This window comes from Haliaeetus leucocephalus, unplaced genomic scaffold (assembly GCF_000737465.1).
Source record: "Haliaeetus leucocephalus isolate CR32 unplaced genomic scaffold, Haliaeetus_leucocephalus-4.0 Scaffold362, whole genome shotgun sequence".
Classification (NCBI taxonomy): domain Eukaryota; kingdom Metazoa; phylum Chordata; class Aves; order Accipitriformes; family Accipitridae; genus Haliaeetus; species Haliaeetus leucocephalus.
Window position 1 is genome coordinate 7928053 of NW_010972798.1, and position 27999 is coordinate 7956051.

General features: G+C 54.9%; 1 protein-coding gene across 5 annotated transcripts; it reads left to right on the plus strand.

The window, feature by feature from the left end:
• Positions 1–7: 7 nt before the first annotated feature.
• On the plus strand, positions 8–27989 carry KIAA0226 (KIAA0226 ortholog). 5 transcript variants are annotated; one of them, XM_010573045.1, is made up of 23 exons: positions 2975–3226; positions 3398–3609; positions 6627–6780; positions 9378–9461; positions 10411–10570; positions 10749–10855; positions 11428–11568; positions 11783–11939; positions 12176–12724; positions 15237–15332; positions 15509–15624; positions 16113–16314; positions 16686–16787; positions 17579–17653; positions 20366–20426; positions 21411–21543; positions 21902–22047; positions 22413–22477; positions 23065–23303; positions 23701–23762; positions 23958–24111; positions 24493–24586; positions 25488–27989. In XM_010573045.1, the coding sequence occupies exons 2-23, from the start codon at positions 3419–3421 to the stop codon at positions 25649–25651; spliced, it is 3252 nt and encodes a 1083-aa protein (XP_010571347.1). In that variant the 5' UTR covers positions 2975–3226; positions 3398–3418; the 3' UTR covers positions 25652–27989. The 5 variants fall into 5 exon arrangements, with proteins under 5 accessions (XP_010571349.1, XP_010571351.1, XP_010571347.1 ...); XM_010573047.1 differs by lacking the exons at positions 2975–3226; positions 3398–3609 and adding an exon at positions 8–65; XM_010573049.1 differs by lacking the exons at positions 2975–3226; positions 3398–3609 and adding an exon at positions 2063–2206.
• The last annotated feature ends 10 nt before the right edge of the window (positions 27990–27999 follow it).

Below are 27999 nucleotides of genomic sequence, written 5' to 3' on the forward strand. Positions count from 1 at the left end.
GCGGCGGTGGCGCCGCGCGCGCCCGGGATGGAGGTCGGGCCCCGCGAGGAGCGCGCGGAGAGCAGGTAGGGGTCGCGCGGGGGCAAGGCGTGACGCGGCAGGGTGCGCGGGGGGAGCGCTGCACGCGTGTGCGGGAGGCCTGGCACATCGCGGGGCGGGGGGGTGGGTGTGCGGCACGTGTGCGTGTGTGTGACACGCCGGTGGGTGCGTGTGTGGGGGCAGGACACGCCGAGGAGGTGCGGGTGTGCGGCGGGACAGGGCCTGCGTGGGCACGCGTGGGAGGCATGACATGGCGGGGGTGGGCAGGGCACGCTGCTCTGCGTGTGTGCCTGTGCCGGGGGCGCGGGGGAGCGTGTGGGCACTGAGGGGCACGCCGGGTGTGCTGGCACCAGGGGCAAGACACGCGTGGGGGGTAGGGTCGTGTGTGTGCGCGCACAAGGGGTGTCCGCGTGGGGTAACGGGGTGCGCGTGCAAGTTATCGAGGACACGGCGGGGAGCACGGGATGTGCGTGCGAGAAACACGGGTGGCAGCAGTTGCTAGTGTGCGCTTGGTGCCTGGGGAGCGCTGGGGATGCGCGGGGGTGCCCGGGGTGCCCCTGGGGGGCTCGTGTGCTGCGTGGGTGTGTGTGGGAGTGGGTGTGCGCACACCCAGGTACAGATGAGGGGGGTACCTGGGGGCGGTCTGGGAGGAAACAAACCCCCCGGTGCCGGGTGGGGATCGGCGCTTGCAGAACGTGCCGGCTGCCCCCGCTTCGGTCCCTCGTGGGGTGGAAGCACGCTGTGAGCTGGGCTGTTAGAGCAGCGTGTCACCGCCGTCACCCACCCGGGGACCAGCGCATCGCTCTGCTCCCTGCCCTGGGCAAGCGTCCTGGCCACTGGAGGGACAGTGACGGCCACAGACGCGTGTGCCCTCAGTCCCTGATGCTCTGTCCCCGCCATGGTGGAGACAGCAACTCTCCATCAGCCTTGGCCAAGACAGCAGCTGCCAAGCCTCTGCTTCGCACGCCTTGCGCTTAAGGGCAAAACCATCCCGCCCCGACGCCGCGCTGCCGTTCTGGTGGCTCTGCAGCTTGCTGCTTTTGGATCATGTCTCCTTACCCTCCTGGCAGTCGGCTGCATCGCCCCTTCTAGGTGCTGAAAAGAAATCGTCAGCTTCTCTTTATTTCTGAAGGCGAGGCCCTGCGCCTGCACGTGGCTGGCGGTGAGAATGGCCGTGCTGTGGTGGCTTCGCCTGCGTGGTCTTCGTTTGTGCTTTAGGCATGTTTTCTCTTGTTAGCATTTATAAAAGCAGCAGCAGTTGTTCCCTGGAGGTGTTTTGGTGATGAGTCCGATTCAGTTTTTTGCATGTCTTTAGCCTTTGCTTTGTGTTTCATTTTTGCCCTGGTGCTGAAGTGCAGGGTGGGTGTTGGATGGAAACGAGAGTGTTGGCTGGGGAGGAGGGAGCAGCTGAAACTTGATATGGGAGAGAAGCATTCCATATCTGAGGGGCTCAGCTAGCTCGCAGCTCTGTTCCTGCTGGCAATATCAGCCGGGAAAATGCTGCCGGTGCTTTTAAAGCTATAGTGCAGGTGTGGGGTGTCTTTTGGTTTGCATGGTTCAAGCTATTCTCCCTCTTTAGCAAATGCTTCAGACCAGCAGGTTCAGAAAGGCAAAAGGAATTGACTGCATTCACTTCTTTTTCTTTCCAGAATCATCTTTGTGCTTTTTCTTGCCTTTGCAAGTGCAAGTCCTGCACTACCAGACTCTACCATTGTGTGACTAATAGAGCTGACGTGGTGCCACCCCAGCACTCCCCCGGGGATGAGGAGGGCATCATCCCCTCTGGTGCTGGCACACGAGAGGGCCTGCTTGTTCTCCTGGCTGTCACTGATGCACTGGGGAGGATCCTGGCATGGGCCTTGCGCAGCTTCGTTGTCCTTTGTGCAAATGGTTTAGCGTTTTAATTCCCAGTGAGGTGCCACTTCGCTATAGGTTGTGGTTGTGACTGATAGCGATAGGATAGAGGTGGCCAGATCCGTCTTCCCATGGATCACGGGAAACGCAGAAGCAAAAATTATTTTGCTGAAGTCCATCCTTCTACCGGTGCAGGAGAGGAGCATGAGGATCTCGTGCTGGGTTTTGCTGTCTCTCCTCCTAAGCAGCAGGTCTGAAATGCATCAGAGAGCAGGGGCTGTAACGCCAATGTCCATCGAGGCACGGCAGGAAGGTTAGCGCTCTCCTTCTGCCGGGCAGAGAGCGGGGCTCTCGGTGCCTCGGAGCGGCGGGCGGGTGGTGTGGAGGACACAGCAGTCCCGGGGGGAGCGGAGGGGCCGTTGGTCAGCCACGCGGGTTAGCAAAGAGCTGCCGCCTTCGGCTCCGGCACCGGCAAGGGCCCCAGGGACGGCAGGGCCAGAGGAGAGGGTCCCTGTGCTGGGAGCAATGGAGGAAGGTGAGCGGCTGGTCCCAGGGAGGTGGGCTGCCATGGGCGTCTGCTCTGCCTGTCGCTGCCTCTGGCTGCTTGCATGCTTGTCACAGGCAGGTCCTGTGCAGATTGAAGCCCCATGGACAGTATCCTGGGTCAACAGGTTGTGGTCATCTGCTGGTGGGATGCTTCGCCAGGATGAGCAGGTAAAACTATCTGCCGTGCTGGGAGAAGGCTGAAAAACACCTTTAATCCCTATTTTCTTCCCTCATCCTTTGCCAGTGCAGAGCAAGAGTGCTCCAACAAGCAGCAGCTCTGGGCTGTGTTTGCTGGGGGAGCTTTTTGTGGTTGTGCCCCCCATTTTATACCAGTGCAAGCTTTTACTACTGGTGCAAGCCACCCTGCGTTTCAGTTTCCCAGCCAGGCTGCTTGGCTCTCCCTGCCTGGGTGCTGCAGGGCTGACCTGCCCGGCTAGCAGAGCTCTTCTGGCTTCCTCTGCCTCGTCAGCCACTCCCCACCGCTGTGGATGAATTACACGAAGCCTGCCTTTCTTTTAATCCCTTTTCCCAGCAGTACCGAGCCTGCTGGAGGAGCAGGCGGGGGAGCCCAGGGAAGGGGCTGCTGGTTGTCTGGGAGACCCAGGGATGGCGAGGCGGGAGCAGGCTGTGCACAGCAGTGGTTTACACGGCGCCTTCGGGATCTGCAGGAGGAACCGACAGCCAGCGTGGGAATGTCCTTGGAGATCTGGCAGAAGTTCCTCCACGACCTCGGCATCCTCAGCCCGACCTCTTTAGTGTGCTAAGAAGGATCGAGAGACTCCTCCAGGTAGAGGACAGGGTTCCAACAGCCATTGCTAGATGTCTCCTGCAGAGCACCGGGAGACACTCAGCAGTTGTTTGCAAGAAAGATGAGCTTTTTTTTTTTTTTTTAAATACTAGCTACCCGTGTGATTCTGTTTTGGAAAGTAACTAGGGTTTGGTTTTATTTTAAATGAAGAAGTTCACCTGAGTCAGCAGCATGGCTTCCTGCCTCTGCTGTGAGCCACCTTTGCTGACTTGGACCAAGAGAAGTTCCTACCCTTGCTGGCCTGGAGGGACTGAGAAAGCTTGGGAGAGCAAGCAGTGTTTCCCTGTCATTGTCAGCAGCAGCAGCATTAAGCCATTTCTTGCTTCAAGGCCGGATTCTGTCTTATCACTCCAGTGCAAAAGGTTCTGGGACAGTTCCTGACAGTGGGTTAATGTTGCTGTACCTGAAGATGGAGTTTGTGGTGGTAAAACAAGGAGACCCAGCGCCAATTTTGTGGAGCTGGTGGTTAAAATTGGAGGCTGGATCAGAGGTCATCTTTAAGGAAGGAGAGGGATGTGGCTGAGATCTCACCAGTGCTCCACTAGCGATGACCCCTGCAAACACCCTCAGCCCTTTTGGCTGGGGGAACGAGGCTCTGCTAGCACAGGAGAGCAGAAGCATGTGTGGTTCTTGCAGGGGAAGCTCTGCTCGTGTACTGTGATCTCTCTGGGCCCTGTTGCTCACCTTACCCATCCTGTAAGTCAGGGTGTTTTCATGATGTGATATGAATTGGCCTTACCCCATGTCAGGCTTTCTTCAGCACTAGCAAAGGAGAATTCTCTTTATTTGGAAAAAACCAAGCAGCTTTCTTAATATTGCTCTGAACACCTGCTGAAACAGGGAACTTGAGGGCAGCTGGGACTCAGGCTTTCTCCATCCCTGAGCAGCCCAAGCTCAGGCTCTGTCCATGGGAGGGGAGCAAACTCTGCAGCTAATTCAGGGTTAACCAACAAGTCTGGTCAAAGCCAAAATGTGGTTAGCTGTGCCCTCTCGATTTCCCTGCCACCTGCAGCCAGCTGTATGGGTCTTCATTTCTTCAATTTTGTGTCACTGTATGCTTTTCAGTATCTACCGTATTCCAGCCCAGAAACAGCTGGGTTTTGGGTATCAGTAGGGTCTTGTGCATCCAACCTGTGAACTGCTTTGAGCCAACAAGTCCCATGGGATTCTTACTGTCTTACAGGGTTTTAATTCACTTTTGGTAGCTTCTGCATCACCTCTGCAAAGGTGCTTTCATTGTGCTGCTCATTCCCTATGTGTTTCCGAGTTCAGTGATTTAACATTTTGAGGTTATTTTGTTCTAGGATTGCTTAACCTTAGTTTCTCTGTGCTAGGAGGGAGCTGTGACTCTAGTCTGTTGGATCTTGGTTGCCTACCTTTGGGGAGATGCACAACTCCTTTAATGAGACAGTTCATTTGGAAAGGCACAGCTCTCCATGTCCTGCCCCCACATCCTTGTGTTCATCGCCTGCTTTTTATAGCATGAAATAACATGGGAGGGAGTTCCCCTGACTCACTGACTTGGAAGATCAATGGCGTGGCTGAGCTTTCACTTGCATTTCCTAACTCTGAGCGTTAGAAATATCTTGGGGAGGAGCTGGTGAAGTTTTGAGTTCAGTGGCTGCAGATGGTCTTTGACCGGAGAACGGCAATGCCACTCTAAGCTCTGGCTGCTGTTCCCCGGTCAAAGAGCATCTGCATCCCTCAGGGCAGGGATGGGAAAAGCCCATAAATTCAGAAGAGCTGGATCAGTTTTCTGTGCCTTCCTCAAGTCAGATCTCCTTCAGAAAGCTGCCTTTGATTTATATCCATGCTTTCTTCTTCAGTCTGTACTGAGATAAAGCCCTGACTGTGCTTGTTAGTCTAAGTACATCATAAACATATACATACTTCCATATGCATTGCAGCTCTGGTTTAGAGCTCCTGTGCTGTCAGGGTGACAAGCTTTGCTGGTGGGATGGGTTGGCTTCCCTGAGGAGACCTCACAAAGGGAGTGGATGGGGAGCTTGAAGTAGAGCCAATATTTGATGATCTGCTTGTTCACTTAATTGGTTTGGCAATAGCAAACAAGTCTCAGAAAGAGAGTATTGGCAAGAAAAGCTTAGTTTTAAATACCAGGATTATGTTACTTTTTAGTATCCTTCTCTGTGCTGCAGAAGTGTGCAGCCCACACTTTCATCCACAAAGGATGAAAATGAGAGCAGTTTTAAATAATGTTATTTATTTTAAATTTATTTTCCTTTTTTTTTTTCCTTTTGCTTTGGAAATCCAGTTTGGTTTTGGCTGTGGGAGGGATTAACAACTGAAACACTGTGGCTTGTTTCTCGCCAGCTGAAAGGTTGGACCTTCATTCTAAGCTGTCACCTCGGGTGCTTTTGTTAAAAACCCTGCAGAGGCATATTTTTTTGGCATTTACACCCCCAAATATACCTTGCAACATTCCTGTTGCTTCTGAGAGATTAGCTTCTCTCTGAATACATGTTTCTGACAGCTGCTGTTCCTCTGGCAACACTGTCAAGCAGCTTGAGCGGGGACCTCAAGTCATCCAAAGCTTCCTTCCCCAAAGTTGCTTTTGCATAGGCAAATGGCGTTAGCTTTCTGCACCGTCGCTCCTGCTTTATGGTGGATAATGGTGATTTCTTGCTGTATGCAGGGTAGCCGAGGGGCATGATATCAATGAGAAGAGCTGTGCAAGCTCTAGAGAACACCTGCAGTTTGCACTTTGCTAATCTCTGTCCAGAATATGATGAATGCTTTTGCAAGAAAGTCAACTTGCACCTACAGCAGCTCAGGAGCCAGAGAGCAGCTATGGAGATGAAGAGTTACCAACCTTGAGTGGAGCATCTCTGCATCCTGACGGTGCTGGAGTGCTCGATGCAGCGCGCATTGCTTGGGGAGTGCCACTCTCTGTAAATGCAGGTGCAGTGCGGCCAGTGTCTGCTAGATGTTCTGGACATCATGCGTTGCCTTACAGCTGCTGTACTCCTGGCAGGCTGCTGCTCTGAATAGTCTCTGATAGAGCATGTGAATGAAGCGAGCAAGGGGCTGGCTGGAAACATGTCCTCCAGCTTTGCTGGCCTGTACTAAGCAAGTGGTATATTGCAGGAGCCATCAGTCTTTGTTCTGGCTGTCTCCTGAGACCACATTGGTAATGGCTACCAGTCATCACAAGAATCATTACAATATGGCCTCTTGTCCACAAACCATGCATGGGAGACCACAGGGAAGTGTAAAGTCCTTTAGCTCACCTTTGCTAGCTTCTGGACCACCAAAAGTTTCAGCCTGACCAGAATCTCCTTGGAGAGAGTGCAATACTGTGGTCCTGTTGTGAAGCTCCTCTTGCTGTCTATCTGATGCAACTTGTTGTGTTCCTCTGCAGAAAGGAGCATTGGAAGCTGCTAGGCAACCTGAAGACCACAGTGGAAGGTTTGGTGTCCACCAGCAACCCGAATGTCTGGTCCAAGTATGGCGGCTTGGAACGACTCTGCAGAGACATGCACAGCATCCTCTACCATGGGCTCATCCGTGACAAGGTAGGGTTCTGTCCTGCCAGCACTGCTGTCTGTCTGTTCCAGCTTCAGTGCCTGTCATGAGCAGGTGGGGTAGTCGGGTCTGCCGCAGCTCGCTTCAGTGCTCGTAGCACAGAGCGGGTACAACGCTTGTAGCAGCGTGGGAAATGACCGAAGCAGGGACTGACCTTGCCTGGCAAGTGCTGTGATTGTCAGAGGGACCTGGGTGTGTGTTCTTTCTGTCTCATCCACCTTCGACGTGGTTTTTCTAAGTATCTGTGGCCCCTCTGCTGAGGCCAGCTCCTGTCTCCTTTCTTCCTGCTGCAGCCAAGCGATAAAGTCGCATTTGCAATGAGTCAGCCCCATATCGTCTGCGCTTGGACAGCTCCCCAACGAGGTCTGGCAAGAGAAACCTCGCATCTTTTACTGTTTCTGGTTAGCTGTGTTAATAACAGGAGCTGGCAGCCAAATCCACGCTCTGCATGAATGGGATCTCTCTTTCCAGGCCCTCGTCTGCCTTGCAGTTGCTCACCCAGCCGTTCCCCCTTCCATGGCTGCCTGGAAGAATTTCTCTTTCCCATTTGTGTGCAGAGGCCTGAAGATGTCCCCTTCAGCTTGCAATTACCAGCACAATTAATTTACAATGGAAAGTTGAAGCAAGTCTGCAGGGTGTGCCTGAGGGCAGGCTTCCTTCCCATCGGCAGCTCTGCCACCCAGAGAGCGATGCAGAGGAGCCCCAGGCAGCTTGCATGGGCCAGCTGGGTCCAGGAGCAGAAAAACCGCATCTGTGCAATGCTGCCCCTGAGCTAATGAGACTCCAGAAAGAGCCAGGCTGGCAGGTTGTCCCAGCAGGGTGCTTTGCTCCCTGGATTTCTTAAGTTTGCAGTCAGCACTCATTACAGTACTGCTCTGTTCCCGTTAGTCCCGAGGACCAGGGACCTTCTTTGGAAGATCAGCAGAGAGAGAAGCTACCTTTTACATGTGAGGAGTGCAGTGCGCCCTTCTGATAGACGTGCTATTGATAGGCTTCAGGAAGTGAGATTTAAATGATTTATACTTGTCTGTCTATCGGTAACAGTTCATGCCAGACCTGCAAAGCAGGATGGTGTGTTGCCTTCCTCGATGCTTTTACTATAGGCAAAGGCAGCTCTTTTACTTAGAAATGTCTCCCTTGCCTGGGCACATGTGATACCAGTCAGGCTGTAACAGCTGCAAAGGGAGGCCTGTAAAAATACAGCTTCCTAGCAGCAGTTTTCTCATAGTTGCTCCAGTGAAACACTTCCTTTTACTTATTATTTTCTTATCAACTCATTTCCTACAACTGGGGATAAATAAAAAAAGGTGAAAAAATCCAGATGTACATGTTAAGAGAACTAGGGTAAGAGGTTTTAAACTTTTGAGTGAACTTTATTTATTTGTCCATAAAACCCCAATTAAGTCTAGAGGACTAAAATTGCCATGTTAGTTCTCTAGTCTTAAAAAACCAATCCAACCCTCACAAACAAATAAACCACAAAACAGAACCCATTCCTCTGATGCTTGTGAAAGAGGAAATAGAGATGGTGGAAAAAAAAAAAAAAATCAGCCTTTTGGTGAAGAAAGACATTTTAGGGCTGTGTTTACACCCAGTATGGTGGTGAGGAAAACAGCAACTCTGCTGCAGTTCCTCTTTAATGTGTAGAATAACTAAGAACAAACTAACTTATTGTCTGAATAAAGCTGAGGCAAACAGCAGCAAAGAGCTGATGGAAATGCAATGCCAAATTTCTTACCTGGGGTGCTCAGCCGTACTGGTGTCCTCAGTGGTGACTTGCATCAGAAGACAGGAATGGTCGCTGGTTTTGCTGGGATGCGTTTCCATGTTGCCCTTCGTGTCCCCTCGCTAAGGTCTGACTCTGCGGTGCTGAGGCATCAGGGCTCCCCACCAGGTCCCGCTCTGGCAGGAAGGGGAACAGTGATGTGGGAACTCGGTCAACCTTGAACTTGGCAGACCTTCAAAGGACCAAGGATGCATACGTGACACTGCCATGCATGGAGTGAGTGGGAGGACTTGGGCAGAGCTGAGCCCCCAAACGCTCTTTGCCGTGGGCGCAGCTGGTACCAGAGGTCTGTTCCCATCTCCTGTCTGTGTGCCCTTGCCTGCCTGGCAGGAGAGGTGCAGGCTTTGCTCCGTCATCCACTGATGAGCTGCAGTTGGCCTTTGGGATCCTTATTGCACTGCAGCAGGGGTGTGAGCCCTTCGGTGCCACGTCCCGTCCCTGTCCCGAGACCTCTCCTTTCTCCGTGGTATGAGGGACTGGGGTCTTACCTGATGGAAGAAGACAAGCTTGGGGGATCTGTTGGCTGCTCACTTGTGGGCTGACCACAACTGAGAGGTCACTGTGGGAGGGGCAGGATACAGCTTGTCTACATCACACCAATGTTTTTTGACTTGGTCCCTTGATCTACAAAACTGCTTTGTTTCTCCTCTGTAAAGCAGTGCTGCACTTCCTCTGCCTGTTTTCTGGCCCATCTTGCCAGGTTTAGGGGCTGTCCTCTCATGGTAGCAAGGGGCTAATGGGGGATGTTGTCATTTAACTGCACCTTGGGTGGTGGTATCTAACTGCGCCTGTCTTGGGCAGGTGTGCTGCAGACAGAAGGATTACTGGCAGTTTGTGAAGGACATTCGTTGGCTGAGTCCTGGCTCTGCTCATCACCTGGAGAAGGTGGGTTCTGGTGGGGTGGCCTTGTGTGCCCAGCGGGGAGGGAAGGGGGCAGCTGGGCTGCAAGCCTCACCAGTGGGATAGCAGCGCCTTGATGTTGGCCTGCTGTGGGTAAAGCAGCTCCACAGCTTGTGGAGGCTGAAGCAGCCCTGTGTTTGTGTATAAGCCATGTCCTGGGAACTCGGCGTGGCTTGGGCTGAGACAATCGGCTGCTTATTTCTCCCAGGCCAGCCTCCAGCTCGGCTCAGCCGGGTGCAGCGGGCATCACCAAGGGAACCGGCACAAGTGGTGCTTGTGTGTGTGCAGGGGTGATTCATGCGTCTGTGCAAATCTCTAAAGGTCTGGGTTGTCCCATTGCGGGGTTGTGGCTTCACCATGCATTTGGTTCTCCCGTTCCAGGCTTGTGCTGACCACTGGCACACGGGGATGCTCCTGGTCCTCGGCTGCCCCACGCTGACATCCATGGTCCCTGCCATGGATGGACGCAAGGGGTTGACCACTGGTGGCCCCTATGTCTCGCCTGCTGCTGGGGGGATGTGGGGTGTGAATCCAGTCCAGCTCTTCAAGCTGCAGCAGCTCAGGCATTGCTGTAACCTTCCCCAGTTAATGTGTCAGCAAGAACATGACCGTCACCACTGGGATTGGGTTGGATTTGGGAGCGTGGGGTCCCTCCAGGTCAGGGGCGAGGCACACGGGTGGGAGAGCGTGCAAGAGAAATTCATAGTGCTGGTGGTTGTTGGAGGACTTCGGTTGCTGGCTGACCTTTGAAGCGTTGTTCCTGCCTGGTGCTTTTGCCTGCCTGGTGGCTGGGGAGCTGCTGGGACGCGTCCTCCTTCCTGCTGGTGGTGACTAGCTCTGGAAAGCTGCCGTTATCAGGGGGACCAAAGCCGTGCGATGGAACAACCCCTGCTTGCCTCTGCGTGCCTTAACCTGTGCCTGCCATCCCTTCCAGTTCATCAGCCTGCAGGAGAGCAGCCAGCCTGACCTGCAGGGCCCGGGGGACCAGGCCATCGCGCAGCTGTGGCTGCAGCACAGCCTGCAGTGCCACTGCCTGTCGGCGCAGCTGAGACCGCTCCTGGGGAACCGGCAGTACATCAGGAAATTCTATGCAGGTAAAGAGAAGTAAAGGGCCTTTTCCTTCTTATTAGGAAAATATCTAGCTGGTGGCATTTCCAAGCCATGTGGGAGTGAGGGGGGACAGCAGAAAAGGTGGTTTGCCTGTGAGCAACCAGCGCTGTGAAACTGTGTGGGTGAGAGGGACACCCCCAAGCAGCAGTTTTCTCTCCCCAGACACTGCCTTCCTGCTCAGTGACGCCCACGTCACGGCCATGCTGCAGTGCCTGGAGGCTGTTGAGCAGAACAACCCCAGGCTTCTGGCTCAGATCGATACCTCCATGGTGAGTTGAGATCCCGGCATTTACATCTGGCTCTCCCCAGACGCCAGCTGGCTGTGGCTGCTCGCGCGAGGTCTCATTCAAGGCACACGGAGCCCTTGGACAAGGGGCTGGACTTGGAAGTCGCAAAAGTTGCTTCAAGAGGGGAGGAGATGGGTGAACTGGTCCCTGTGCTGCCTGCACGAGCCTGGCAGGGGTCAGGGTAGGGAAGGTGGCTGTGTGGAGCCTGTAGTGGGGCACCTTGGTTCTGGCTGGCATTGAGGATTTGAGAATGAGGACCTGAGGACCGCTTCCTTGTAAGAGGCACCTCTCAATCCCTCTACAACAGTTGCAGGCTTCAGGGCCAGCAAGCAGAGCTGCCTGGTCATGAGGGACAGCCACCCTCTGAGGGGACAAGCAGCACCCCAGGACACCTGGGTGCCCACTCCTGCTGGTGACGCCAGTGACTCCCCGTGCAGCCCCGTGCCAGCTGCCCCCTCCCCAGAGGAGGGAACAGCAGCTGCTTTCTTTGCACAGAGCTCCCCAGAGGAAGGCAATTAATGAGGCTTCGTTAAATGGGGACTGTGTTCTTTCAGCTGGCCGGCACGTCACTGCCATCCCTGTGTGCGTCAGGTCCTTCTGCTGGGACAAGAGAGATGTGTGACCACGACGCTGAAGGACAGGAGGGCCATCTGCCTAGGGAGCTGGGCTGCCTGGATCATTTCACTGAGAGCCTGGTAATTTCCTGATGGGATCCTGCTGCATAGCTGCTAACAAAGAGCTGCTTCCCTTCTGCGGGTGTTTGTCCCTTCCCATTCTCCTGCCCCCAGGGCTGCCTCATCCTTTGCTGACTGGTGACCAGGCACTCTCAGGTTGATTCCTTTCTGTGGCTGCTCCTTTGACATGGTGCCCTGTAAATGCTGATTTATTAATGATGCCACATCTCTTCAGCTTACCAGGAAGGGCGACGGTCCACCTCCGGTGACGAAGAGTCAGAGCCTGACTGCCCTTCCCGCATCCCCATATGTCCCTGCTGCAGGCTGCACGCAGCAGCGCTGCTTTGGGTCCTTCTCTAGCCTGCACCATCCAGCCACCTCTGGCCTCTCAGGTAACGAGGGTGGGCTGGGAAGCTCAGGATAGACCCAGAAAAGACTTTGCCATTTTTTCTGCTCTTTGATTCGTTGTGGTGGATGGGCGTGAGAAGATCTCTGCCCATGATGGGAGGGAGATCCCTGGCCTTTGCCCATGGTGCGTGGGCATGCTGGTGTGAAGCCACTAGCTTATTGCTGTAGGGTGGTATGCTTGTGCCAGGGTGTTTGACATCCTGCTCCTGCCTCTGCCCAGACAGGAGACCAGCGAGCTCCTCCGTCAGCTCCAGCACCAGCCAGCTCCAGGAGCGCTGCCCGTCTACCCGGTCCTCCTCCTTCAGTGAGGGCAGGTCCCCTCTGGAACAGCCTGGCTCTGTCACCCACTTCCACGTCCCCTCACCCAAAGACCCCTTCTCTCCGGCCAGCGAGATGAGCTCCAGCACCACCAGCCAGAGCGAGGACACTTGGACAGGGAGTCAGGATGATCCACAGAGCGATGTTAACGATGGGCCGGAGTACCTGGCCATTGGAAACTCGGGGCGCCGGGGCCGGGCATGCAGCAGTGCCAGCACCAACAGCACCAAAAGCAGTAGCTCCAAACTCTTCTCCTCCAGCAGTTCCCAGAAGCTGGACTCAGTGTCATCCCTGGGGGAGCAGGGGGCAAGCGGAGGTGGAAGCAGGGGCCTGAGCCTGTTGCGCCGGTCCAGCTTCTCAGAAGGACAGTCATTAGCTCCGCAGGGCATCCTCAAGAAGAGCCACGTGCGCTCGCACTCTGACACCAACGTGGCTTCAGGGAAATTGCACGGTAATGGGGCAGCTTTTCTGGGATGGCTTTGGGGTGTGGGAGTCCCTGGTACTGGGAGGCTGATGCTGGCCACCCTATTGTCTCCATGGATCAGGTTGGCGAGGGGAACAGTAGACGAGCGGTTAGGAAATTTAGTCTTTGCCCTTAGCTTTCCTGCTCTGCACTGGAGTGATGGGCTGACATCTTGCTTCTCAGAATGCCCTGGGCCGGTCTGTTATTAGTATTGGCAGCTTTTACCAAAAACTTAGAAAATGGCAGTGATGCTGTGGCATTAGCTGTCCTGCTCCCCCACTGGCCTTGCCCGGCTGGGGCATGGGGCCATGGCAGGGGACTGGGTTGGGGCTTGGGCTCGTCCTACTGGTAGGATGTCATCCTGCTGGTAACCTGCTGGGTCCCTCTGTGCTCTTGAGTGGGTGAATGCATGGCGGGGGGGGAGTGGGATGTGAGGGGACAACCAGTTTGTGGGAGTCTGCCTCACCGGTGCTGCCGTCATGGGAGAAATGGAGGTCCTTGCTGAGTAGTAACCAGTCTGTCTCTGTTTTCTCTCCCTTAACGCTGCCCTCCTTCTCCTCTGTCTGCCCAGGAGGCCTCAGGGATATCACCATTATAATAGAAGACCCAGTGGCAGGTTTGGGAGCCAGTATAACAGCCCTTCATTAGTGATCATTGCATCAAGTTCAGGATTTCCATCAACCCATTAGTGTCCATTTAGAAAACCAAAAAAATTCTTTCTTCCCTGTGTCCCAGCTGGTGCTTTGAAGCGTGGTCAGGTTTATGCATGCAACCTGACTGAAGATCCCAGCTTGGGTTTTGGGGGCAGTGGACCAGACCCAGAAGGGCGCCCAGCTCCCCTGCATGGTGTTAGGGAGCACTGGCCACTGAATCCCTGAGCTGCATCCCCTGCCCTTCCCTCCACCCCACTGCCTCAGGAGCCAGGAGAGGTTTTGTCTCTCACCTAGCGAATAAGGGCTGGGAGCTAAGCAGTCATGGGCTTGAACATCTTATTTTTCCTTTGATTTAGTGGATCTGTGGCATAGGGAGGTTTGATGTTGGCTGAGTTCAGCAGTGTACCAGCCAGCTGTGCTTGCGTCCACAGCCAGGACTCCTGGGTGCTGTTCTGGGCTCAGGCCAGGTTTCTCCCCAGGCAGAGGTGCTGGGGTGCTGCCATCCCTTTGCCCCACATGCAGAAAGAGTCAGCAGCTCTAAAAAATGGGTTGTTTTCTTTTGCATCTGTTGAACAGTGGCACTGGGTTTGTCGAGCTCACATCTGGGTGCTGAGGGCTCTGTGGCTGGGAAGGCTCCTTCCTGGAGGTGGTGGGCATTCAGACAGACGTGTCCAGCCCTCTGTCTTGCTCCAGCAGATGTCAATCCCTGCCTTGCACTGCCTTGCTTTACCCTTCAGCAGCAGGCTCTGTTGTGCATGGCATCCCCCAGGCTGATGATCACAAGGTGGTTTCTGTGCTGGTGATCAGCAGGGTTGAGGTGGCTGCAGGATGCCCTGCCAGGCTGCAGCAGTTAGCTGTGAGAGCATCCCACCCTGATGGCTCCCAAGCCTCATTCTGGTGGCTGCTGCTTCATAGTCTTGGCAGGGAGATGCTGGTGTCGGTGGCCTCAGGAGCCTCCAGCCACCTCAGGGTTATGAACCCGAAGCTGGGAGCAAAGAGGAGTAGGAGGTTGAGAGGATGGGATTGCCCTTCTGTTGTGCTCGGGATGTCAGCCGGCGCTTGCCCCGTGTCCGCACCCGTATGCTCCTGCCCCGCTCCAGTCGGGGTGTTTTCAGTCTCCTTCGGCAGTCCTCCATCACCCAGCCGCTCCATCCGGGCGCTCCCCGGGCCGTGGCTCTCTGTAAGCACCAGCTGTTGTGCTCAGGCCAGCTCCTGGCAGTCCCCGCTGGCTCAGCCTGGCAGAGAGTTGCACCACAGTGTGTGGATTGGGCACAGCGCTGCCCACAGCCTGTGTGGGTCACCTTGAGCTCTGCAGCCCAGGCTCCTGGGTTGTGTGCGAGGAGCCCTGGCTTCTAGTTGAGCAAGAGCATGTCCTTCAGATGCCTCCGTCCACTGTTGTCCAGGCTGCTTTGCAGGGCTGGGAGCCCCACAGATCCCTTGGCTGCTCAAGTTTCCCCTTGTCTCCTGACTCTGCCCTGGGGGATAACACTTCCCTTGGGGATGCTCCAGCAGGAAGAAGGGGCTGGCAGAGGTGCTTGCTGGAGCCTGTTGTGTCCCCCAGCTCTGCTAGGGGGTAAAGAGAGGAAGGCTCAGGACTGGACTGCTCCATGGCTCTCATGAGCTTCTCTCTTTCTTTCCCTTTCTTCTCTCCTGTCTGCAATGCCCTTCTAGTTTTGTCCCCTGCTGGGCTTGCCCTCAGCCATGGCACAGAGCAGGAAGATGTCCCTCCTTGCTTCCCATCCATTTGTGCCTGCCTGTGTGATGCTGAGCCCCTTTCATTTCACCCTGTGGAACAGCTGGGCACCTCTGGGATACTGACTTGTGTCTGGTGTTATCTTCCCTTCCAGAGTCCCACGGTGATCCAGGTGGAGGGAGAGAGCCAGTCTCTGCTTCCACCCAGAGCAGTGAACTGAGCACACCCAGCTCCCTCTACATGGAGTACGGTGAGTACAGCCAGCCTCTGCGGGGACGCTTACTCCTGGTCAGGCTTCTCCATCAGCTGCAGTGGCCTCAGCTTCTGGCACCTCCCTGTGGGATGCTGGGTGGGCACTGACAGGGCTCGTTAGCATGGGGGTAGCAGCAGGTCCCTCCCTCATATGTTTGTCTCTTGCTTTTCTAGACTCTGGACAGTACCTGAGCTCGGGGGAAGGGATGTTCAGGAGACCCTCAGAAGGGCAGTCCCTCATCAGCTACCTCTCTGAGCAGGACTTTGGCAGCTGTGCCGACTTGGAGAAGGTGAGGGAGGCAGCAGCAGCCTGTGTGTGTTGGAGAGTGTATCTTACTGCAGGTTCAGTGATACTTCCCTCAGTGGGGAAGATAACCCTGTAGTATCTCCTACTATAGAGCTGCACACAGAACATCAAGGTTGAATTCCTCAATGGTGCCTGGCAGCCAGGATCTGCCCATCCAGCATATACACAGAAGCTTTGCAACATGTTAGGGCTCCTCAGGGACATATGCTGACTCCCCAGAGTGGATGTGTTGTACACCCTCTTTGTAGGATGCCCCTTGTGTTTTGTGAGTATTCTGGTGCACAAGAAGGCTTTAGTTTCTAGGTCCTCATAGAAGAGTCAGGTTTCGTGTGGTCAACAGGGATTAAGGTCTTTCTACCACCCTCTGTGAGTAGTAAGCTCTTTCCTGTCACAGGTGGGGAACAAGATTTTATCAAGTCTTCCTAGTTTCTCCATGGTACAGCCCTGAGTGCTTTTGCTCTTGCCTTGCAGGAGAATGCCCACTTCAGCATCTCAGAATCCCTGATCGCTGCCATTGAGCTGATGAAATGCAACATGATGAGCCGGCAGCTAGAGGAGGAGGAGGAAGACAGTGACAAGGAGATCCAGGAGCTTAAACAAAAGATTCGCATTCGGCGCCAGCAGATCCGCACTAGGCACCTGTTCCCTACCTGCCAGGAGTTGGGCTCAGACAGTGGGTGATGTGTTTTGGGCTCATCAGCTAGTGGGACATGGGTTTTCTGTCTGTTGCCTGTCCTTATAGCATCCTGCCTTCCTGCCCATTCGTGGGAAACAGTCATATTGCTACCAAGGTGCTGCAGAGATCTCTGAAACTCTGCTGCTATTGAAGACCATAATGGGACTGATACTGTACACTGATAATGCTTGCGTGCTGCTGGCGCTGTGTTACGGAATGTAATTTCATTTTGAACCCATAGTGTTTTCCATCCTTGACCTCCATCCCTCCCTGCCCTGGCCACACCTGGCTATCAACTTCTCCCTTAGCTGACAGTGACCCTTCGGACCACTTCCACTGATAGCCTGGCTGTGTTGCATTTCTCCCAGGTCTTGTGGCAACAGACAGTGGGTCCCAGTTCAGCTCCCATGGCTCCATGCGGCTCTCTGACTCCGGCTCTGCAGAGGATGTGGAAGAGTATGAGATCCGAGGTAGGAGGGAATGGATGTGTTGGCTCCTTGCATAGAGACAGACTTCTCCTTGGTGTAGTTGTGTTGAGGTCAGTCCTGCTGAAGAAGAGCATGTCCCTCTGGCCTTCAGGATGGCTTTTCCCAAACAAATGGCTGAATTCTGAGCATGAGCAGAGTGACCAGTTTCCCTCATGTAGTGCATGACTTTCCTTTGAAATCCTCTGTAACCCTCTAGCATTCAGTGCCTCTGGCTGGTTTCCATTTCATTGCCTGGTCCACATGGTGGCTGTCACAGCTAGAGAGAGGGGAGAGCTGCCATCCTGCTCTCCTCCTCCCCAGGCAGAAGGAGCCATAGCTCTGATCACTTTTCTCTTGGGTGGCAGTGGTGGGCGCTGGTCACATCCTGACCTGTAATACCTGTAGTCTCCATTCCTGGCAGCTTGGGTGGCTGAGCTTATCATCCACAGGAGACCTGTCTGGGTCCCTGGGTGTCCCTTTCCTTCAGAGCCTTGATCATCCTCCCAGGTGGATGACTTACTTCTCAGCAGTACCTCCATCTCACTGACTTTTAAAAGAAGATGGAACAGTCCCGTCTCCAGCTATAAACTTCTTGTCTCTTGACTGTTGATAGCAAAGCCCTCCTTTCAGTCCCTGAGGGCTAGATTTTGGGCTCAGTTTTGAAGCCCACAGAGGGGTGTGTGAATTTGGTTCTGGGCTTCTCTCGTGTGAGTGCTGATCTTGTATTATGCCCTTTCTCTTCGGCCTGGCCGGAGCACTGAAGTCAACTGTTTTGTCATCACCGTGTTATACAGATGGTAACGATGGATCTAACCTGATTCAAATGTCCAAGAACGGCCTCTCAGTGTCAATGGCTTCCTTGTTCTCAGGTAGTACCCCGCAGTGTTCCCCTGTGGCACGCGTGTGTGTGTGTGCAAGGTGTGTGTGTGTGCACGTGCACACTTCTCAGAAATCTGCCTGATTTAGGAACTGTGAACAGTATCATCCAGGTGTCAACAAGAAAAGCTGTGGCAGGATGATATGGCAGGATGGAGCAGAGAGGAGGCAGAGGAGCTCTGCCATGGGCTCAATCCCCCAGGGTGTTTTGCCATGCGCTATTTTGGATATACGAAACATGCCTGCTGTGGTGTAGATGTGCCTTGCCTGGGGTAGGACTTGGCAGGGCGATGGCACAGCTTTGTGGCTCTGTAGCTGCTGAAGGCTGAGCCTGGGCTGGATGAGAGCAGAGTCCTCTACAGTGTGGGACTAGGTCTCCATCCCAGGTGCCTTGGGGAGCATTATCCTGCTTCATTTGGCAGAGCTGGCATGCCATAGCTCTGATCCGAACCACGGCCAACCCCTCCCGTCCTGCTCAGACTTGACTTGGAGAAGAATCCTTCCAGAAAAAAGTCCTGGAGGGAGAAGTAGTGAAAGCAGACGAGGCACAGGCAGTTTGTTCACACTGGAGGCCCTGGTCACCAGGATCACATGCAGCCATGTCTTGCTTAGTGTTTTTATTGTTTACGGTACTACTAGATAATCCTTCTGGTCTGCTGGCCTCATTTAAATAACCTTCATGTGCTCCCTGTTTGCTTTAGCAAGGGAACAGCCTACGTGGGCTGCTGCTGATCTCTCCTGTCAAGTGTTCAGCACCAGCGTGTTGCTCCTGCTGGAGATGCTGGTGCTCAGAGCTTCCCCATCTGCACTGCTGTGTCCTGTGTTTACAGCCCAGGGGTTTAATCCAGGGGGGCTCATCCTGGCCTGAAGCTGGCATACGGGGGCTGGGGTGACATCCCTGGGTTTGGGGACTGTTCACAAGCCTCCTGGGGACTATCCTACCTGGTGATAGCATTGGCAGGAGAGGCGTTTTGGGCAGCTAACTGGAGGCTTTTGGGGAGTGTCTGCAGTTAAGGTTGGGAAGTGACCAGCAGCAGGATTCCAGTGCTAGCCTCCGTGGGAGCCTAGGGTCAGATTTGGCTCCCTCTGCCATCCCTGAGATAATGCCAGTGCCTGAGCATGCTGGCTCTGCCACCCCATAACACTTGGCCCACACTGTGCAGCGTGTGCCCTGCTTTTTGCTCATGTTCATTGTAGTCTAGGACCATGCGGCACCTTGCTGTGCAGAGCTGAAGGCACCAGAGCATGGCAGGTATTTCTGGCCGGTGCCCTACATGGTCAGGAGGCTACATTTGCCTGAATTCCCTGTTTCTGCAGCTAGAAGTCCATTCACGTGATGTAGGTGTGCAGATTCCTTAGCATTAGGATGCTTTCCTGTGCCTGTTTCTAGCAATGGATGTCAAACAAGGAGGGTCAAGCATCCATGCTGAACTCCGCTAGTGTCAGTCTGTAAATTTAGGGGCCAGACTAGGACTTGCTCCCCTTGCTGCCAGGGCAGCCCCGCTCTTCCTAGGGGAGCTGATGGCTTGGGGGTAGCACTCTTTGCTCAGTCGGGCTGTGATTCCCTTGGCCTCAGTGTGCGGCTGGTGCCTGGCTGGGATCGGATGGGCTCTATGTGGGTCTGCTATAGCCGACCTGCTTGGGGTGGAGGAGCAGGCACTCTGAGCTGTCCCTCTAGCTGCGGCACTGGGCCACTGGATCGGGGGCGAGCTGCAAGCCTGTGTTTGGGGGTGGTGTGGTCACTGCAGACCCTGTTCCTAGAGCTCCCCAGAGGTACAAAACAGGAGACCTGTTGGGCTGAAGGTTGTGGCATTGGCTTCTTCTGTCCTGACCTGTAGTACTTCTCCCTTGCATGCCCTCCTTCCCTTTTTTGGGAGTCTGTCTGCAATGAAGCAGGGTTTCTGCCTGCTTCTGCCTGCCTTTTACTGCTGGAAGTCTCCTGTCGCAGGGTCCTTCCACTGTTGAGATGAATTCCCTGTCAGGGTTTAACCTGCTGGAGTGAAAGATGAGTGATGAAGGAACTGCTGGGTACTGCCTGGTACCCAAGGCTGGCACGGAGGAGGGATGCAGGGAGCAGGACCCCAGTGTCCTGCACCTTATCTTGGCCCTCTCCCTCCTCAGGAGATGGGTCTGTGGCCTCTGCAGAGGGCTGGAATGTGACTGCTGGCCCGCTCTCTGCATGAATGCTGATGTGTCTCTGGAGTGCTGGGCTTAGGCTGCCAGCCCCGGCTGTGCAGTCACTGACAAGCTGTGGCATGGCCACCATCTGATCTTACAGTTGCGGTCAAGTAGAGAGAAGGGCTCTGCATCATATTGCTAATCCCCTGCAGCATCTGTACTGCGTGTAGAGAGCTACTAAACCTTCTTGCTAACCTTGCTGTCCTGCCCTCCTAGCTCCTGTGTGCGTACTGTTCAGGTCATGTCACTGCTAGGACTTGGTGTGTAGCCTGTACCAGCAGCCAATTGTCTCCCCCAAACCCCAGGCTCACTGTTTTCACAGCATCCCACCATCTCCTTCCCTTGTAACTCTGACAGGCGACTGATTACACTGCACTTCTAGCTGCTCAGTGCCACTGGTAGAAGTTGGTGCTGTAGTTCACATGCTTTTGAACAGTTTGATGAGTTTTACAGTGAAGCTGTGGTTTGAAATGAGTGTATCCCCCTGCCTTGCCCCATCTATTTCACCTTGTCTGTTTGTGATTCAGATGCAGACATCAAGAGGAACCCAGACTCCAGCAGGAAGTCCTTTCTGTCCTCGGAGTCCATGTACGTCTTCAACTCGTGGCGAGCCATCTTGGTACCAGGTTCCCCTTCCTGTCCTACTGTGCTCTTCCACGTGCATCAGATGCTATTTTGCACTGGAGTGGACATCCCTCCCTCCATCCCTTTACTTAGCAATGGGGCACTGGGTCCTAGTCTTAAATTTGCTAAGCAGCACCTGGGATGATCAGGATATTCATGTGAGGTAGATATGATATGGACTGGCGTCTGGAGAGATGCCCGTACCTCTTAGTAGCTAAGATGCTGGGGAGAGAGGACCTTGGCACAACCTGGAGCATCTGGACTCACTGCTGGGTCTGAGCCTCCCCTGCCTCCCCCCTCTCAGCTGGGACGGCCTGTTAGGCTACATGGTGCTGCCACCTGTGCTGTGACCCAGAGGTGGAACTGCTGGCACACAGTGACGCTCACAAACTCTCTGCGCAGTGCAGCAGCAGCTTAAACATGAAGTGCTCAGTCCTTTCCCAGTACTGCCCTGGGGTGGAGAGGTGGGGGCTGTGGGGAGGTGAATCACAACCTGTTTTAAGCACAGCTGCTGTGTTAATGCTCTGAAAGCAAAATCCCTTTGGGATGCAGGGTCACCTCTGCTCATTGGGTGAGGTACAAAGCTGTGTCCATGCTTGGCAGCTTCTTGGGTAGGTTCATACTGGGAGAGCAGTTTCTTCTGGCTCGTACAGACACTGGCTCTTACTTTGCAGCTTCCCCTGCAAACAGGCACAGGCTTTGTTAAGTAAGATATGTTTTGCTTGCCTTTGTAAACAGTTGTTGTTGTGCCATTAGCTAGCTTTGCTTGGGGGAAGCTGCAAAGACAGAAATCAATCACATGTATGGATTTTAAGCCTGTGTAGCAGTGCAGAAATAAGGTACCAGTGTTGAAGGGAACATCTTTGGTTTGAGCTGGGACCGGCATCGGGGGTTGTGTGGAGGGCACAGCTGTGAGACCTGGTACTAACGATTCCGTTCACTGTCTAGATCCCACTCCTTCCTCAATTCCAACTCAGCAGAGGCCGTGGCCATGGGCTTGCTGAAGCAGTTTGAGGGCATGCAGCTCCCGGCCGCCTCTGAATTGGAGTGGCTGGTCCCTGAGCACGACGCCCCACAGAAGGTAGGGGTGTGAGTCCCTGGTCACCGATTGCATTTGATCTTCCCTGAACCCCTGGCTTCAGCCCACTGCCGAGGGCCTTTGCTAGACCCAGTAATCCCTCTGTGGAGCTGGAGGAGGGGTTTTGTCCGGGCTCTGGAGATGGGTGCAGCCGAGTAGGGCTCTGCCACTGCAGCCTCCTACAGCAGAGTGCCCGAATCCCTGGGGACATCCCTTCTCCAGCCCCCATTCAGCTGGAGCAGCAGCTCGGTGCCTGACAGTTTTCCAGAGGGCTGCAGCTGCAGGTTTCTGGCAAGCCAGCCAGGTGCATTGCCTTTATAGTACCAGACAGGGATCTGACCCTCTTGCCTGCCTCTCCCAGCTCCTGCCCATCCCTGACTCTCTGCCCATCTCTCCCGACGATGGAGAACATGCCGACATCTACAAGCTGAGGATTCGAGTGCGTGGAAACCTGGAGTGGGCCCCACCGCGACCACAGATCATCTTCAATGTTCACCCAGCCCCAACGTAAGGACCCGTGCAGCCGAGGGCTCTCTGGGGACCTGCCCTTTCCAATGCTTTTCCATCAACACCAAGGTTGATTATCCTCTCCTTCCCGCTTGACCGCTGGGGCTTCTGTGCTCTGAGCCTGGTAAATCCCACGGTGGTCACCACCAGCAGCTGGTGCTGTGAGATGGAGCCAGTGCCTGCAGTCAGTGCCTTTGGTGTGCACCAGGGCACAACAGGGCTTTTCCCCTTGGATTTGTTGTCCGCACTTGAGTGGCAAAGCATGTGGCCCTCTCTGCCATCCAGACCTGTGCCAGTGCCTGTCCTCTGGGTGCCAGGTGCCATCAGGGCTGGATTCACGCATGTTGTCTTCTGTCTCTGGGCAGGAGAAAGGTGGCTGTGGCCAAGCAGAATTACCGGTGTGCAGGCTGTGGCATCCGGACCGATCCTGGTGAGTCCTGGGTCCGTGACCCATAGCTAGAGAGTGGGGAAGAACCTGTGAACAAGTGGGAAGATGCAGAGTGGGTGGGCAGTGGCAAAGCTCAGTACAAGGTCAACTGGGGAAGTGGTACACTGCCTTTGCCAGCTCTGCCTGCACATTGGTGTGCACCACCCCCAGGGGAGCCTCTTTCTCCGGAAGGTTACGGGGCTGGTGGAGGCAAAGAGCAGCCAGCCTGTCCTTTGGAGGGCATTTCAGATGTAGGCTCTTTGCCTACATGAGGGCAAGGTCATCTGTTGGGGTCCTAAAGCTCCCAGCAGGTTCTGTTGTGGGTACAGCTGCAGAGCTCTTTGACCAGCCCTCTTTCCTGAATGTATAGGTAGATGTGGCTGCATGAGACTGGACTGTGGTCCCAAATGCTTTTGCTGTTGGCAGGGGTGCTTGCAGAGCCCGGTGTTGAGTGCTCTGGGGCTGGAGGAAGTACCAGCAAGGCAGAGTGCCTTGCTTGTTGGAAATGCTGAGCAACGCTGGGAGTCTAGTATGTGGTTGGGCAGAGCCCGTGTCTCGGCTGACCTCCCTGTCTGCCTGGGTTTGGCCAGATTACATCAAGCGGCTGCGGTACTGTGAGTACCTGGGGAAGTATTTCTGCCAGTGCTGCCACGAGAATGCCCAGATGGTCATCCCCAGCCGCATCCTGCGCAAGTGGGACTTCAGCAAGTACTATGTGAGCAACTTCTCCAAAGACCTGCTGAGCAAGATCTGGAGTGACCCACTCTTCAATGTGCAGGATATCAATCCTGCCCTGTACCGGAAAGTAAAGTCTCTCAACCAAGTGTGGGTAAGACCCTTTCCACGCCTTCCTGAGTGGGGTTTGGGTGAGGCGAGTGGCTGCCAATTGTAAACCATGTTCCAGGGAAGCTGGGGAGAAGCAGATATTTCAGTTTTTGAGGATTAAAACCTCAGCACTGTGGGTTTCCATTCACCTCTTGTTTATCCAGTAATGTAAGAATTTCAAAAGAAATTTCTGCCTGGTGTCCAGCTGGGCTTCAGTTTGTCTCCTGCAGCATATGACAGTGGTTGTGCTCACTTTGCCCTGTGTGGTGTAAACACTTTGGTAAGCAGGGGAGCAGCAGCTGAGGAGCAGCGGTCATTTCACCAGTGTAGGAAACGGAGCAGACCTGCTTGGCCAAGGACCATGCTCTGTTTACTGATTCTTGTGTCTGCTTCCTCTCCAGCTGCTGCGAATCCAGCTTTTCCACATGAAGAACATGTTTAAGACATGCCGGCTAGCTAAAGAGTAAGTCCTGGGCTGTGAGATGAAGCTGGTTTGCTGTCCTGGATCTGTCCCATGGCAATTTGCACTGGGCATCTGTGCAGCCTGTGCAATGAGCTGGGGAGAGGGGAGGGCATGGGCAGAAAAGGCAGAAGCAGTGGAGAGAGGGAGCTTAGTGGAGCTGCTTTGCTCTGAGCTCTGTTTTTTCTGGCCTTGCAGCCTCCTGGACTCCTTTGATGCGGTGCCTGGCCACTTAACGGAGGATTTGCACCTCTACTCGCTGAGCGACCTCAGTGCCACAAAGAAAGGGGACCTGGTGCCTCGCCTGACAGAGCTCCTGAAGGCAGGCAGCCTGCATGTTGAGAAGTGCATGGTAAGGCCTCCTTGTCTGCCTCCTGCACAGCTCCGCACCCTCCGGAGCACCCTTGGGAGCAGACTTTGCTGCAAAGATAACTGATGGGGAGGACTTTGACGTGCAGGGCAGCCACCAAATTAACTAATTCAATGCTAACTGCTCCTGCCTGCTCCACAGAGCTCTGACCCAGCATGGGGATATTTGTTACCCCGTTTTGGCTCTTCCCCACCCCTGACATGTTGATTCTGCCTTGCTGTGCTCCATGCTGGGGAAGGGCTGTCCCACATGGTTAGAGCAGGGCACCATGTCCTGCTGTCCTGCTCCACTTTACCTCCTGCCCTGCTTGCCAGGGAGATGAGAAGTATTTAGCTGCTTTTTCCTCACCTTTTCTCCTTCCAGCTGTGCCAAGCCAAAGGCTTCATCTGTGAGTTCTGCCAGAATGAGGGTGACATCATCTTCCCCTTTGAGCTCAACAAGTGCAGGATATGTGAAGGTGAGATGCTGGGGAGAAACAGGGAGGGGACAGACCCTGGGGTCACCAAGGTCTGCCTCCAGTTTGAGTGGCATTTGTGCTAGCAGGAGGTACAGACCCAGAGCCAGGCAGACCAGAGTGCCTCTGTGCATGGACTGTGTCTCTGCACCACGTTATCACAGCAGCATATCAGCATTGTAACAGTGTTTGGCCAGAGCTGCTGGAGTGGTGGAGTGTGTAGGTCTCTTCCTGACCATGCTGTGTGCTGCCTGCCCCAGTGGCAAGCAGGCAGTTGGGTTGTGACTGCAGCGAGCGGGTGTCTGGGAGCCCTGGCTTCCCTTCTGCTGTGGTTACGGAACAGGCTGCAGCCTGCATGCAGCTCCCCTGCCCCTGCTTCGATGGCTGGAGCTGGCCTTGTAGAGCAGAGAGAGCCTGAAGACTTTGTCTTTGTGCTCTTCCTGCCTGCCAAGAAATCCCTGGGCCCCTTCAGGAGTCATCCTTGTTAATGTCCAGTACTAACAGCCAAGCAGAGCTTGTCCCTGCAGCTTGGGACCAACCTCTGAACTGGCTTGAAATGGCTCCTGACAACATGCAAGCCTTGGTTTGGCAGGCACAGTGCCAGAGCAATCTTGGGGCAGTCACTGTTTCCTTGGAGAATCAGGAAAGTTTGGGGAGGGGCCTTGTGCAGAGCAGTAAACCTCTCCCCTGTGCTCCCAAAGGCTTTGCAAGCCAGTGCCGGGACCAGCATGACTTCTTGCTGCTTCCAGAACGGTGCTGGACCTCCACTTCTGGTGCTTGTTCTGCCACAGCTTTGGTTTGAAATGTCCTCCTGGACAAGCCTGGAGCATCCCTCCCCGGGTTGCGGAGCATCAGGCAGTCTGTGTCAGCCTCTGCCAGCTCTCACCCATGCTCTCTCCCGCAGAGTGCAAAGCCTGCTACCACAAATCCTGCTTCAAGTCCACCCGCTGTCCCCGCTGTGAGCGGCTTCAAGCCCGGAGAGAGCTGCTGGCCAGGCAGAGCATGGAGTCCTATGTCTCGGACTATGAAGACGAGCTGGAGCAGCCGGAGGCGGTGGCAGCCACATGAGCATGTTGCAGCGGAGGAGCAGATCATGGGTTTATTTATGTGCGTGGCCTTCGTCACCAGAGACTGAGCCACATGGACTGGAGATGAGGAGGACTGTCAGGAGGCTTGGAGCGCTGTCTTGAAGGGATCTGTTTTCCCCTGTGTGGTAGTGCTGGGCTGGGGAAGGGGTATCTTCCATTGTCCAGGTCTGCTCCAGGTACTGCTCACACTCCCCGATGCCTTTGCCTGGGGAAAGGTGGCTGCTCCTGCTTGTCCTGCAGGCAGAACAGGGGCCTTTTCTGAGCAGTTGTTCATGCTGGACCAGGCAGGGCTCTGCTGCCAGTCCCTGTGCCCTGTCCCCTGGCAGGGTCCCCCAGGAGGTCAGCATTTTCTGCTCATCAGCTGTATACTAGGAAGCTCTGGCCATGTCTACTCCTTGGAGGGGGGAATCGGCTCTCTGAGTCCTCCAGTCCCCTGTCCTGCTGCTGTGGGTTGTGTGCATGGAGGGAGGGTAGGGGTTTGGGGTTGGTTGTATATTTAACAGCTCCCTTTCTCAAATCTGGCTTGGGACACTGGCAGAGAGCATTTGCTCCAGAATCAGAGCAGAGGAGGTGGCAATGGTGAAAATGCCAGATTTCTGCCTCACCTCTCCGTGCCATCTGTGCTGAGCTGCTTTCCCTGCCTTCTGCCCGCAGCCTGTGCTGCAGAGGGGCATTGCCCCCGGAGCAGCCGCACAAGGGGACCAGTGCTGCTGGGCTTTCAGCGGAGGCAGATCCCCATGGCTGGAGGGTGCAGTAAGTGAAGCTTCCCACCCTGCTTCCTCCTCTTGCTGCTGGTCTCTCCTCCTGGGGGGACGTGTCCTCCTCTAAGGGCGACATGGGACATCACTGGTGGCACCAGGACTTGCCTTGCATGCAGCTGCCTCCTGCCCGAGACCTGTCAGGATGTGGGTGAAGGCTCAGCCCTCCGACTGCATCCCCTGAGCCTCTGTCTCGGTTTGTTCTTTTAGGTTGGGTTTTTGTTTTTTAATCTGCTGGATTTGGTTTTATTTTTTTTAATGCAGTTGTTTGTATTTTTAACTGTGTGTTCCCCCCCAAAGGAGGTGCTGCTTGAAATGCCTCTTTAGGGGATGTGCGATCTGTTTAGGACTCACTGGTATAAAACCTCCAGGGCTGTCCTGCTCCTGGTTGCTCACCCCTGGATGGGGCTGGCGTTTGCCAGGTGTCCCCTCTCCCAGCAGATCTCCTGGTCCCCTTGGGAGAGGGGTCCCTGAGCCAGGCAAAGCCTCGAGGCTTCCCGTCTGCGGTGCAGCGGGGTGGCCAGGCAACCTGCATGCAATGGGGGTGCACGGGGGAGAGGGGTTTGGCACTAAGGTGCTGCAAAGGGTTGGTCCCTCACCGATGCAGAGCTGCCTGCCACGACCGATGGCTCCACAGGGTTGCACCCGGTGGTACAAGGTGAGCTCTGTGCTCTAGGGCTACCAGTTGGTCGAGGAGGTGCCTCTGCATCGCAGGAGGATGCTTTAGCCCATGGCACAGGTGAGTGTCCAGCACCACCTTAGCATGTGTGGGATGTGGGGTGGCAGTGGGGTGTTTGGAAGGACAGTGTGGCCTGTGTACGTGTGAGAAGGCTGTTGAGGGACTGGGGAGCAATACACTGGCAGAAGGCATCTAGGGGCAATGGCTTTTGCAGTGCGTGCCCTGGCTTGAGGCTGGGACATGACCCGTTGTGGGCTGTCGCTGCAGGGGTGGCAGGGTTGGGGGGGTTTGAGAGAGGCTGGGACCAGGAGAGGTGGCCTCAGGGCTTGGTCAGGGAAGGTGGCTGCAAGCCTCACTGCTGGGGGCCTGGCTGCTGCATGGCAGTATCCCTCCCCTGCTCTGCAGCATCCTGACAAAGCCAGGTCTAGCCTGGGGAAGGGGGTTCAGCTCCCCACTCACTCCCCTGGGGTTTTTGCCTCCTGTCTTACTTCTGCTTGTTTTCTGTAGGGGATCAGCTTCTCTCCCACTTGCTCTCTGTCTCTGCAAGCCGTGGGGCTGCCAGATGCTGGTCCGCCTTGGTCTTGCCTGTCCCCAAGCCCAAGCTGAGCCCTCCTGCTGCTGCCCAGAGCTGGCACCCCCTTCCCTGGAGCTGCCTCAGCAGCACACCTCCATCCACCCTGTTTTGTTTGAAGCACTTTAATGTCATGGGACAGCAGCTGAGAGGCTGCCTGTGTCCCCTTCTAGAAGCACTGAGTACATTTAGAGAAGAGGGAAGGGATTTTGGCTTATTTGTGGTTTCCACCCTCCGCCATGGACTTTGTCTGGAAGCAGCAAGACTTGCAAACCCAGCAAGAGGTCTCCAGGGCAGGGTTGTGCCCAGCACTGACCGCT